Raw genomic sequence first — 14,551 nt, 5'->3', positions numbered from 1 at the left:
AAAATATCAATATTCAATTTTAATTTAGATTGAATTATAGTTTAATAAACAACTAGGAGGTTATAAATGTGGCTACTACGTGCAATGGATGACTACCATTATAAAGGTAGGCATTCAACGAGATTGGGAGCATGTAATAATATTTAAATTATTCTTGATAATAAAAGTATATGTACATTAACACTAATTTTACAAATGCTTAACCACTACATTCGGAAGCAATGGACTATGTGAGAAATATTTGGGCCACATACTTCATTAAATTCTATAACTCTAAAATGGTTAATGAATAGTTTATAGGTTTAAGTAATATACCATGTTTTCTAATGTATAAGAATTAGATAGATAGAAATATATATTGGTGCTTGTAATTGATTTATCATATATAATTTCATTGTTTGACAAAATGTGTATTTGTCTGAATCTTTATCTGGTTGGATTTTTAAATGAATAGGTTACTTTAAGAGGAGAAAACATAAAAAATAATTTGAACTAAAAAAAATATCACTATAAATGACGGTTCTGTCTACAACTGTCGTTTATACCTTTCTCTAGGTATACTTTGACCTTATTTGCTGTAAGTTATATTCAACAGTTGGTCAAAAAATTATCGTTTAGGAGTCCCTTATAGACTACAATTTTGAATCGTCGTTTATAAGTCAAAAGTATAGACTACATGCTGATAAACTACGATTGTAAAACCACTGTCTAAGAACTTTAAAAACTATTGTCTAAGAACTTTTTTGCACTAGTGATTATATTGACTAAATTTAAATAATAAATATGAAAATAAAAAAATCAAATTTGTAGTATAAAAAATTAAAAAAAATTTAATAAGCAAAAATTAAAAAAAAAAGATAGTAAGTTTTATTTAATTAAAACAATATCAAGAAGTGAATGTTATTTATTAAATAGTGTTATTTAATAAAATCTTATAGGAGGTAAATGCATTTTTTTTTCTTATTTAATAAATATTTTTTATTTGTACACATCATGATGTATATAAGAATTGTGACTACCTTATCATTATTATAAAAAATACATAAAATATTTATTTTGAGAGATTTTTCTAACAGTATTATTATTTAAAAATTATTCATCTGATGTGTAAGAATTGAATTTTTAAAAATATAACTATTAATGAATAAAGAAGACAAAAAGTCTATCAATAGGTTATAACACATTCTTTATTTCAATAGAAAATTTATCTTTCTAGAAGTATTTTTTCCTATATTTTCTATAAAAATTTGAGTTGTTAAGTTATATATCTCTAATAACAAATTATATTGTTGAAGAGTTCGATGATAATTCATTAAGATAGGCATAAGTCTTCATTCTCCAACTATTATGTTTAATTTCTTTTTTTTTTAGTGAGATTGAAAATTTGAAAATGTTGGTTTGATTAAGTGTTGATTGTAAAGATGATAATTGAACTTTTATCTATCTATAAAAGAACCATTGTTCAGTTTGGTTAAAAAGACATAATAAATGGACAAATTTTATTGTTGGTTGAATTGCATGTAGATTATATACACTTTGTTTAGAATTGTTGGAGATTTAGAATATTACTATGGAGTTTTAAAAGGAGAATCATTCTTGAATATATAAGTGTTAGAGAGAGTTAAAGTGTAGTATAAATTGATAATATTGATATTCAAAGCATAATAAACATATAATGTTTATTGAGATTAGATGTATATGACTTGAGTGATGAATTATCGCTCAAATAAGACTTAAGTTATGAGTTATCATTGCATGTACCATTTAAATTTACTCTTGTCAATATGATTTTTCAAACAACAAAATACAATATTGTAAATTGAATGTGAATATTTGTATTGTACTTCTATTGGATACCTTGGATGGTATTGTGACCTATTGTAGATGTACGAGATTTGTTTAGGATGGTAGTGTGACCTAAGGGTTTAAGTATTAAGCACGGACACTAGTTGTAAAATAGAAGACGTTTTACCTTCATCGAGATATGAATCACGTATATTAAAACATTAAATAATGAGAAATAAAAAGATATTTGTGCATTTAGGTGCAAGAAACCACCCTAACATAAGATAGATGAAAATTACTTTTTCAATATATTTCTAATAAGTCAAATATTTGTTTCTAATAAAGAATATTTAATAGGAATCCTCTAAAAAAAATCAAGTATGACAAATTATCCTAGAATTGTTGAGATATAATTCATAATTTTTATAATCTTATTTATGTATTTTTTATGTTGTTATCTAATAATAAGTGTTTTTTATATATAGTAGCTTATTTTACTAGTTTATAAGTAAATGTGATGTATATGTTTAATAAATAACTTTTATTTTATGAACATTTTAGCTTATAAACTATAAGGTATTTCAACTATTTTTTTTTTCTTTGGAAAAGACAATCCTGTCATTTTTAAAGTTAAGTATATTTTAAAAATAATTATTTCAAAAAAAAATTATTTTAAATTTTAAAAAAGTAATAATATATTAAAATAAAGACATGGTATTGCGTTTAATTTTTTAAATGAATGAAAGGTTTGGTTTAGACTATTTTGGAAAAAATCTGACCTGGTGGAGGTGACTGAATTTGGATTCTCTCCTGTATTATTATTGCAGTAACTCTCCATTTGTGTTTTATGCGGTTGGACCGATCTTATGGTTGAAATTTAAACAGAAGTTGATTGTAAAAACAGTAACAACTGTAATTTAACTTAAGCTTATATAAGTTAAGTTGACTTATTAAGATAAACATAGGAGTTATAAAGTTAAAAGATGATGAGAGATTAAAAAAAGTTGAAGAAGTGAAGTGAAGTAAAGACGATGACTTTACCTTTTGATAGAGTGTATAAAGCAATAAAGAGATGCATTTTAATATGGGAAAATGATGATAAAAAGAAAAGAATAAAATGTATGGAAGTTGTTTGGTTGGTTGATGATAGATGTGTGGAGGGTGAGTGGGTTTTTGAGAGTTGGGGTCACACTTCCCTCTCTCTCACGTCCTTTTCAGCCATTAATTAAAATACATAAAGCTAACACAAAATCATCCTCTTCTCTTCTCTTCTCTTGGGCGGGAAAAAAAATCACATAATACTATCACTTTCCTCTCTCTCTCTCTCTTTCTCTCTATATTCTTTCCATTTACCATCTTGGTGACAGAGAATCATGGCGCTTGCATTCCATGGCTTCTCCATAAGGCACACATTTATATATATATATATATATATATAATATATATATATATATATATGGATATTTATTAATACATTTTTATGATTTTAATTTGTTGAGTTTTGTTTGTTTAGTGTGTTTTCACTGTTATGACTGTGACTGTAACTAACTGTGTCTCTTTCTTCTGCGGTTGTTATGATTTGGTGTGGCAGGGACTACACTTCAAAGATGAGGACTGTGGACGTTTTCAAATGCTGGCCATTTGCCGCCGATGGAGTCAGCCGCTGGGAGGCGGAGTCCTCGCTGCCGCCAATGACGGTTCCGAAGATGAGTGGATGGGAAAATGAGTTCGGGGGACTGAGATCTAACATCGCTGGAGATGGTGGAGACCGAGGAAGGGAGAATCGTCTAAGCCAGGCAGATTCGGACGAGAGTGAATCGGAGAAAGTGGATAAGTTTGTTACCTGTGGATGTGCTGTGGAGGAGGAACAGGAGAAGATCGAGATGATTTGTCCGGTGTGCGGAGATTTTAACGCTGCGACGCTGACGGCGGTGAACGCGCACATCGACGGTTGCCTTGTGCGGAGGGTGAGGGAGGAGCGGCAGCGGATGCGGCGGTTGAAGTTGAAGGCGCCGAAGAAGCGATCCATCGCGGAGATTTTCGAGCTGAAGGAGGGCGTGGAAGAGGAGAAGACGCAGTCGGAGATCGAGACGGTGTTGAAAATCTTGCCGTTGGACTCCGGCGAGGTTTCGAGTGCTGTTACGAAGCTCCGGTGGCTCTCGGAGCGGCTGGAGGCGCTGAGATCCAACGGAATTTCCTTTGAATCGGTGAAATCCGTCGGAGCAAACGCGAATTCCCCGGAGGAGGAGAAATTGGAGATGCTGCGTCCTGTTTGTAGGGTTTTCAACGCCGCAACTGTGACTGCGGCTAACGCGCACATCAGCGGTTGTCTCGCGACGTCGATGAGGGAGGAACGGGGCCGGAGATCGAGTTTGGATAATCCGAAGCCGAAAGCGCCAAAGAAACGCTCTATCGCTGATATTCTGACTGTGGCGCTGCCAATCGACGCTTACGGGGACGGCGAACTCGCTGCCGAGGGAGAGAAAGACGATGAAGGCGAAAAGTTCGGAGAAGAATTTGTGAAATACGGTTTCTCCGGCGTAAGAATGAAGAGTAAGAAGTGTACGAACAACAACGTAAGAAAAAAGAAAAAGGTGAAGAAGGTTATTATGAAGAAGAAAAACAAGGTGGAAAAACATAGCGTTTTGTCTCTGAACGGCGAGGGTAAGAAGATAAACAAACGGAAGAAGAAAAAGAAGAAACTGAACAACTTCTTCACTGCAGAGAAGGTATGTTTCCATGTATGTCGTTATTATACATATGTCAATCAATGTCATGTTATGTTATGTGTGATTTTCATGGCATAAAATATAAGTTAATCTTCCATGTATGGATGCATGCTAGTTGCATAATTTGGTGGGTTTTCAGGCATAAAATATTAACAATAGTGTAGTTTCCGTGTATGGGTAGTTGATCGTGCCATGCGATAATAGGTTGGCGAACTCTACCCGTGGCTTTTTCTGCATCAAACTCATGCCAAAAAAGTGTGGGTTTTGAGTTGATAGATAGCCTTACAATTTTGATTTAGATGAAGAGAGTAGTTAGGCACTTGTGAGAAAGTTGAGGTAGGAATATTGAAGATAAGGGGGGTTTTATAGATGGGTTACTAGCTACTACTAGGTGGAAGAATTGAGTCTAATGATGAGGGTTTTTATTTTCCTTTCTAGTAACTACTATTGGATAATAATTTGGGGTAAAATTAAGTAATGGGCCATGGGGGAACTAGATAAGTGTATTCTCCTCTATGATGATGGCTAGTTTTTCTGACATAGGTTGGATACAGATGACCGCTGGATAAGGTTTGGGTTGTGGGATCTGTGAGTGAAGGTTCAGAATTTGAAGGATCGTTTGTTGGGTCTCTTATAGGGATGTTTTCTTATGCCATGTCAGAGGACACTGCGTCTCAAAATTTAGGCTGGTTTCTAGTAATATGGAGTTATTATCCTTTGAACTACTATGTTGTTTATCAAAGATGTTTTCTTACATTAAGTGAGATAAAAGGAGAGAAAAATATAAAAGAAATTATGATATAAAAAATATTGTAGGAAGTTCATATAACAGTTACATTATTCTTGTCAAGCCTATAAAAAGAAATTTGATCTACACTATTTTTTTTCAAATTGAAAAAGTATGAAAAGTGGGGTATGTAATTTAATGAGTGGCTAACAGATCCAAACCTAGGAGGAGAGTATGTAGCCACTGAATACATGGTAATTCTATCTGATATATCAGTACATTGCACGGTGCCGATATAATGTGTGTGATCTTTTGGTCGGTGCTAACTTTTTCCCTAGACTGGATAATCAAAAACCAGATGAACATATTAATGCAGTTCAAATTCAAAGTTGGAGGATTGGGTTGGCCTCTCAGAAACTTTAAATCTACAAATTTCAAGTCTAATTTTAGCTACACCTTTTCTTTCCAACTTCTTATCCTCATTCTAATTATACTTTTTTTTATACCTATCAAATGAGTTTTATAGATGAGAATACAGTAAACTATACATGGTATCAAGACTTCACAAGTCAGAGAATTCTGGACAGTATAAAAACTTGTAAGTATAGAGGTGCATATATATATATATATATATATATATATATATATATATATATATATATAAGTATTCATTCTATGAATGTTTAGAACTCTTTAGAATTTAAAGTACGTTCTTTATTATTAATAAGGGCATGCATTTATTTGCCCTTACTAATAAACTTTTTTACCTTCAAATAGATGCTCAGTTATATATATTTTTTTTCTCATTAATAAATCTAGTTTTACAATCAGGAAGGTACTTCTTTTCTTATTTTAAAGGATTCGTTCATTATTGATTTCTATATATATATATATATATATATATATATATATAAATTAGGGTTATGATAATAATTATTTATCCTGTGTGGCTGAACTTTTGCTACACGTAAATTTGTTATTTTTTGGCATAATTACAGTAAAATGTAAATATAGTATAGTTGAATATCCAAATTATTTATTGAATGAAAACTAAATCTGGATACTGAAACCTACAAAAGTTATAAACACTAGTAGAAACAGTGTGGTCATGAATGTGTTCAATTTTTTATAATAATAAAAAAATGATAAAAAATATCTTATTTTAGTTTTTAAATTTTAAATATTTTTATTTTAATAAATACATATTTTTATTAATTTTTTATGTACAATTAATTTCTCCTTTTTGTTCCTTGTTTTATCTGTTTATTTATTTATTATTTTAAAAACGTAGTAAACAAAGTAACTGTTCTTTACTGGTAATTTAGTAATATAAAGATAAAAAAAATTAAGAATAAAATTATAAGACGAGTTGTAAAAAATAGAAAATAATCGTTTTTATTAATTTTAGCCTTTAAATTAAAGGATAAATATGTTCAACGTATAAAACTTTAAAAGATTATTTGATAACCTTTTCTTCTAAATCATTTCATAAGACTGATTTTGTACTAAAATTTAAGAAATTGAAAAGACTTTCTTATTTGTACTAAAATTATAGGTGCCATTTTTTGCTAGTATACTAAAGAACTTCATAAACTATCTGTCAAGCAATTTTTCCTTTTTTGATTTCTCAAAGCGAATATTTTACCACAGAAAAATACTATTATTCAGTGACGGCAATTTGGTTATTTTACCATAAAAAAATCAAAGTAGAAAAATATGTTGTTAGAACTCAGAAGGCATTCAACTGAATCCAATTGTAATCTATATAATATGTATAACTAGTAACTAGTCGTACTACTATTTATATATATATGGATACTTATAAACATAATTTAAAGAACATTTAAGATTAATTAAATATTAAGGTTTTTTGTTGGTAATTAAAAATATATTTTTTTTTTAAATTTGCATACATTTTATTTTTTAAAACTTTTGAACAGAATTAGTAGAATATTATTTTTGCAATTTATATATATATATATGTATGTATGTATGTATAAAAGTATACTTGTTAACTGAGCAAGTTTGAGTATTGGTTAAAAAATTAAGGAAACTTGAGCTTTCTTTTAATTTGTTATAAAAAAAATTGTGTATTAATTTACTTTGGCATAAACAATTACCATATATACATACAACAAGACACTATGTGCATAGATCATCTTATTTTTGAAGTGAGGATTCAATTTACTACATAGTTATTATGGATTACTTAAGCTTAATTTTAATGTTTTCTAATAATAATTATTATTGTTATTATCATAAATTGAATAAGCTCTTAAAAATTTCCTTTATTAATAAGCAGTTTTAAGGATATTCGTAGTTAATATTATTAGTTAAAATGATAATATTAATATGCAGTTTAAAATTATAATATCTAATTTCCTTTGCGCTGATTACATATGCAGTTTATTTTAAACACAATTTTTTACTTATACACAATTTCTGTATTTATGGGTTTAATTTTTACACAATCAATGAAAAATTGCCTACACGATGATTTGTGTAGTCATATATATTGTTCAAAAAATATCATTACATCACACACTCACGACCACTACTTAGGAAATTGGACTACTTAGGAAATTGAACTCTTTAACTGTGTGTGAACTCATTGAATGTTAGACAAACTTTTCCTTGGACTTTATACTTGTTTAAAGTTTTAACTAAAATCACTATCAAGGATATGTAGACAGATATCATTTCCATTACAGGTATGTTTAGAGAGTTATATTTTGGAAGAGTAATTTTCAATCGACATTCTCTAACTTAATTATTCTTAAAAATAAACCAACAAATTAGCATAAATTTATTTACTTTAAAAATTAAAATGTATGCAAATTTATCATTTTTAATCTTTTCATTAAAAATTATATAATTTATTAATAAAATTGACGTATTTTCCGTCTCTAATATCGTACCCCCAATATATCTTAGGTTAATGCATATAATGTAGATGTTCCACACGATGCATATATAATTTATTGAATCCAAAAAGAAGATTATCTAAGATTTCATAAGGAGATGAATTTTGATATGCTCAGTATAAAGTGATCTGATATTTTATATAGTTGTTATTAACATCTTCAAGTTAATTAAATAATTTGATACTACATGATAGGTTTGGAAGACAAAAAAATTACATCTAATTAAAGTCATCAATTAATCAAGTTCTGCTATACTACATGTAGTATATTTGCTTCATAATTATTAGTATGGCATGTTTGAGGTTATTAATTACTGCTCATTTGTTTATAATATTTATGCAAACTGGAAACATAGCAAAAGGTAATTATTGAGTTATTTAGTGCATGTCAACGTTGCATCTTTCTCACCCCCTATTTATGACTGAGAGTAGGAGAAATTTAACAGTTAGTAATACTACTTTAAAGTTGTTTAAATATTTTTTCCTAGTCAATTAACACAATTTTTAAAGAAAAACAATATTAGTTTATTCATGAAAATAATAACTTTTATTATGTTTAATAATTAAGTTTAAATTTAATATATAAAATTATGAATTATTTAAAATTCTATATTTTTTAATTAAAACAAAGTAAAATATAAATAATTTTGAAAAACATATAACATAAAAAAATAAAAAATACATTTGTTTCTAATATATAACATAACTCATGGTAAACATAACTAATATATTGAAAAAAATTATTATATTGCCTGTTACTTCTAAAAGGGTCCACAGTGGAGTTCGACCCAAACTTTGCAAATTGCATTAGATTTTCAAACAGATTAATTTTAAAAGTTTATTTTGGTATCAATAAATTTAAAATTTAAAATGGTTCGAGTGTTTAAGCTTAAAGAATTTTATTTACAATTATTTCTTTCAGGTTTCTTTGAGTGATTATCATTTTTAATTTTACGAAATAATATTAAAAATATTTTGTATGTTTTTTAAATCACAAAATATTATAAATTCTTGATGTAACATCCCAAAATGTTACTATAAATAACATAATCAATTAAATATATTTATAAACAACTTAAACATAAACATGTAAATATAAGTATAAGTATATAAACATACGTAAAAGAAATATAATAACTTAAATACATGAATTTACAAAACAACTCATTACAGAGGTCTTTTTGAAATTAACTTTTTAAAAACCTAAAAAGCACACGTATTTTGGGAATTTTAAGAACACTGTGCACTACACCTTCCAAAAACACAAGTCTTACTTTGAAACATTTTTAATTGAAAGGGTAACTTTTCTTTAAACCACTAATAAATGCCTTAAGAAGCTTCCCATAAATTTTCTCGTAAGGCACACCATTTTATTTTATTTACTCTTAAGTTATTAATATGAGAGGAATCAGACTTCTTCAAACTAGGAAGTATCCCTGACACATGCATTGTATGGATATTTATAATTAATATATGCATTTATCACTGTCTGTGTATGCATGAAATATAAACATTTAAACTTGGAAATATGAGAGGAAATAACCCTCTTCATTGCAATGGATGTTGGAGTTGGAATCTTAACTTGCTTTCACGTTACTTTTGTGTGTTAGTATTGTTATTATTTATCATTATTAGACTTAATCAAGTTGTTAAATTTTGAATGTCTCAGGGAGATGCTTGTAAGCGCAAAATGCAAAATCCAGTCTATAGTTTAAGGAAGCTAGGTACTGTCGGGAATAAAAAGGTTAAAATTGATGACATCGATGCTTCTTCTGCACATGAAAAGAAATTGGGTGTAAATATTTTATCAGTAGAAAGGAAGGAAAAGGTTAAAAACTGGGACTTGGTTGTAAAGCAACCAAAGGCAGCGTCTCCCATTAGTTCCATTCCTAAGAATCACAAACATATTTCTGGAAGTACTTCAAGTGGTAGTAGTAATATTCAAAATGGTACTGAGGAAAGCCACTATGATGTTCAAGCACCATCAGTTTATAAGCATTTGGGATTTTCTGCTGAGGATTCGGCGATACTTAGTCCGAAAAAGAGAAACTCGTTTGATGAAACCGTGTTCAGTTTATCTTCAGATACGCTGGCCTCTTCATTTGGAAAGGAGCAGTCCTCTGGAACTGTTGAAGGAACTGCGAATTTGGAAGAAAGAAGAAAGGATAACATTGCCATTAACACAGATAAGAGAAAGGAGGTTAGTCCTAGAGTTGAAAGTAAACAGTTTTCCAATACCCTGGAACAGGTTTGCGTGCAAAATTTTTTAAAGCCGTGTACCAATCAAGAGAAATCAAAAAACGTATTTGAGAATTCTGAATCATTATCCCACATGACAATTTGTGATAATAATTTACACCGGTTTGATGGCAACACAACCACTATGCATGTTTCTCCACATGGTAACGTTTCTAGATCTCTCTCAGCATTTCAAGGGGGGCAGGCTTCTGGCATAAATACGCAAGCGTGTGAATCTGAAGCTTTTAGTTACGCTGGAAAATTCATTGATCATTTGGGAGGTCCAACTTTTCAGCCTACACATGCAAATACAAGGACATATTTGGAGCCTTCACCCTCTTATTCTGCTTCCTTCAATGAAGTAAATGAGAGAACTGAATTTTCATTCCACACATATGGGAACAAGGATAATAATGGCCAAGCTATGGGTGGCCGATCGTTGTCAGGCACCTTTTCTGCAGATATGATTGATAATTCGTTTCTCTTGCCCGGCTGGGGTAAAGGAAGCGTAAGGAATTACTGCATGGAGCAGAACTCTTATGGTTTGCCTCTCAATTCTCATGGTGAGCTAATCAACTTCGGTTCAAGTGGAAAAGTTGGGACGATCCAGCCAGAGACATCATGTACTTTTAGAGGTTCTTTAAGAACACCTGTGAATAATGTTTTCCATCAAAATAGCCAGGACTATTTAAGGATTGGTAAGAGGCATGTTGTCCAGAAGATTCCTCAGGATCGGGGAAATTCATTTCCGCATTATTCAGGTAGTTGGTTAGGTGTTAGAGAGTTACATGGCAGGAGGAAAGCAGATATCTACCCGCATAATTCTGATTGGTGTTCCAATGTCCATGACCAGCCACTTGATTCAGAATTGAACCTTATGAGAAACCCTTTCATTGAACAAAATCAACTTGGCAAGGTGCCAAATCATAAGGAATATGGAATGATTTCTCCGAGAGGAAGCCCGGTTCTTGTTTCACCTATTTCCAGCCAACCAACAATGAGGTTGATGGGAAAAGATGTTCCGATCGGTAGAAGCAGCAAAGAAAAGCAACAAATTTTCGGAGGAGTTCTTTGGGCTGAAGAGGAATCCAGAAGAAGGCATTATTCTGTAGATACCTCTATGGATAATTCTTTATTAGGAAGATGCTATATGCCTGATTGGGCTACTGGTTCCGAATTACAGAGACAAACGGAGAATGTGTTACAATCTGTGAAAATTCAAAGCAATCGAGCATTACAAAGTACCCTGTTGATTAAAGGTGACTCTGAATTTCTTAACCTGCAAAGTGATCATATATCTCAGAATGCAAGCCATGGAACCAGCATAAATTCTAGTACTAATTTGCATCCTATTTCCCAAGCACCTACTTCCTGTGCAATATTTAGTAGGCAACCAGAACACTTGCCCGAGCAGTTTGTTTCTGGAGCTAAAACACCAGGACTCTGCTTTCATTCTCAGGTACCATCTCCTCCTTACAATTTCCATCTGTCTACTTTAAGCAATGGTGAGCAGAATGACTGGAAGAAGCACCATCGTGTAACGAATTCAGCTTTTGGATTTCCTTTCTTGCACCCAATTGTTGAAGAACAGGCCAAATCATCTTCGCTCAAGAGGTCCTATAGCAGTTTTCCAGCATGGTCATCAGGCTCAACATATCAAAAGATGTCTGGGAGCTCTACTACTACAAGTTTTCATCAAAATGCATGGAGAAATGATTCAACTATCCCATTCGTGAATCATTCAGATGGTTTGTATCCTAATTCTGTGATTTCTCACTGTCCCAGGAACGCCCCTCTTTCCCCAACATCCAATTCTTATCCTTATTCTCCATATGCTTCAGTTTCCCTCGTTGCCAAACCACCTGCTGCCATAGATGATTGTAGAAACATACTTAGGGTCACTGACAGAGTCATATTAGATGATATGATTGCCAAAGACCAGCATCCATGCACCAATGCCAGGAAGAGACCCGCAGCTAATACTTTTGATCCTGCAAAACCTAACAAGTTACTTCACATATAAGTGCAGAAAAACTAAGCCCCATCACTGGGCTGGCTCGAGAGACTTCAAGTACAAATTTGCAGCAAAACAGCAGAGAAGTTGAACTTAAACTCTAAGTGGGTGCAAGAAGTGAATGTGTTTTGATTGAAGCTCAGAATCTAAATCCTAGAAGCCATCTTGGCTTTGATTCTTCTCACCGGGATGGTAATATCAGGTCCTGTGAAACTTGGTCCTGGTGCTAAGCATATTCTGAAACCGTCACAGAATGAGGAAAACTCAACACCGATCCATTCTGCCGTTCCTATTGCTGCGACTTCTGACTGTGGTAGGGATCTAGAACATCAAGGAAAGACAAAAAAGATGTACATATTTGAAGTGTAAATCATCATTTTATGATGTGACCTTTTTGCCTTGATAGTTTATGGACACCTGTGAACATAACAGAATTGTCCTCGTATAATATTGCCAGATTGCTGAAACAGGTGGAAAATAGATCTCTTATCATCTTATCAATCCTGGGAAATAGTCAATAGCTTTTGACTAAACACTCTTTACCGTTTGCAGAGCTTTAAAATTAGTAAAACAGGTAGTTGCAGATTTTTTTAGCTGAAGAGTGTAATTACATACAAATATTGCTATACTTTTTGTTTTTTTGAATCTCAAGGATGGGATTGTTATAATTTCATCAGAAAACTTCCTACTGAATTACTATTCAAAATACAATCTTTTTGTTTGAATAATGAAGCAGAATATGAAGTCTTGCTTACATGTTTAGAATAATTAGTAGCATTAGGTGCGAAAGATCTAATGATAATGATAACAGGAAATTTAAAATTAGCAATCAAACAATTAAAGAGTACAAGTCTATAATAGTAATTTGCTTAAATATTTTGATAATTATGAGATAGAACATATGGAAAGATTTATGAATATGGAGGCAATTAAATTAGCCCAAATTGCTTTAGGATGCAAACTTTTTTTTTCTAAATTTGATAAAGGGAAATTACCAGAACAATTCGAAATCGTATCATGATGAATGATAGAAAGATAATGTAGTGATCATTTGTACAAGACAAGTGTTGATGGAACTTTGTTAAAATGTTTGGGAGAATCTGAAGCTTGTGTTACATACGTTGAAATTCGTGAAGGTATCTGTGGTGCTCATCAAGCAGGGAGAAGAGAAGAGTGAAATGCTTATTACTTATTAGAATTTCTAATTCTATAATCCAAAAATAGTCATCCAAAAATAGCAAGAATTTCTAATTTTATAATTAAAAAATAGTCATCCAAAAATAATCTAAAAATAGTCATGATCTTTTATGTCAATTATTAAGAATATGAATTAAAATACCTAAATTCATAGCGATGATCGTCGATTGTTGCAGAATCTTTACGGTAATCACAAACATATCATGGCTCCCCAACCTCCATCAACAGATCTGAACAAGGCCTTAGCCAACATCCAAATAAATCTCACCAACATCCAAAGCCAACTGGCCGAACACACTAGCAGACAATCTACCTTAGAGGCTCAAAATGACCACCTTCACTCTACCTTCACGTCCATCCTGGATCAGGTTGCTCTCTTGACTCCAACGGAGACTAAAATTCCACACATGAACCAGCAAAGTAGCCCTCATTCCAATCACTCAAACCAGCAACCATCCACCACCCCTTCCATACGACCACCCACACTCAACCTATCCTTCTTTGACGGTACAAATCCACTGGATTGGCTTTTTCAAGCGGACCAATATTTCTCCTTCTATCAAATACCGTTGGACCAACGCATTCCTATGGTGGGATTTCATATGCAAGGAGACGCTCTCTCATGGTTTAAATGGCTGCACAATAACCACCTACTCACAGATTGGCACTCCTTCACAAGGGCTTTGGAGCTTCGTTTTGGCCCCTCCACCTATATCAATCATCAAGTGGAGTTGTTCAAACTCCAGCAAACTATGTCGGTCACTGAATACCAAGGCAGGTTTGAACGCTTATGCAATTGTGTGGTGGGTCTCACTCCTGAAACTATACTTAATTGTTTCATTTCTGGTCTGAATGTTGAAATCCGCAGAGAACTTACTATATTGAACCCATATTCTATTGCCCAAGCCATAGGTCTAGCTAAGCTTATTGAGGACAAA

The 14,551-nt window shown here is 31.8% G+C and overlaps 1 protein-coding gene across 3 annotated transcripts; it reads left to right on the top strand.

Annotated features, from left to right (window-relative positions):
- Positions 1–2,829: 2,829 nt before the first annotated feature.
- Positions 2,830–13,109, top strand: LOC137831152 (uncharacterized). 3 transcript variants are annotated; one of them, XM_068638711.1, is made up of 4 exons: positions 2,830–3,190; positions 3,377–4,514; positions 9,834–12,150; positions 12,244–13,109. In XM_068638711.1, the coding sequence occupies exons 1-4, from the start codon at positions 3,159–3,161 to the stop codon at positions 12,423–12,425; spliced, it is 3,669 nt and encodes a 1,222-aa protein (XP_068494812.1). In that variant the 5' UTR covers positions 2,830–3,158; the 3' UTR covers positions 12,426–13,109. The 3 variants fall into 3 exon arrangements, with proteins under 3 accessions (XP_068494812.1, XP_068494813.1, XP_068494810.1); XM_068638712.1 differs by having other exon boundaries at positions 2,831–3,190; positions 9,834–11,861; positions 11,994–13,109; XM_068638709.1 differs by having other exon boundaries at positions 2,835–3,190; positions 9,834–13,109.
- Positions 13,110–14,551: the final 1,442 nt, after the last annotated feature.

Source organism: Phaseolus vulgaris, chromosome 6 (genome assembly GCF_000499845.2).
Source record: "Phaseolus vulgaris cultivar G19833 chromosome 6, P. vulgaris v2.0, whole genome shotgun sequence".
Classification (NCBI taxonomy): Eukaryota; Viridiplantae; Streptophyta; class Magnoliopsida; order Fabales; family Fabaceae; genus Phaseolus; species Phaseolus vulgaris.
Note: the sequence above shows the minus strand (reverse complement) of the source record. Positions and strands in the feature narration are given on the sequence as shown.

Excerpts from the sequence above, each read along its gene's own strand:
- LOC137831152 (XM_068638709.1), top strand. The coding sequence starts at position 3,159 with ATGGCGCTTGCATTCCATGGCTTCTCCATAAG. Across the intron at positions 3,191-3,376 it reads TTCCATGGCTTCTCCATAAG|GGACTACACTTCAAAGATGA; the intron begins GCACACATTTAT and ends TTGGTGTGGCAG. Across the intron at positions 4,515-9,833 it reads ACTTCTTCACTGCAGAGAAG|GGAGATGCTTGTAAGCGCAA; the intron begins GTATGTTTCCAT and ends TGAATGTCTCAG.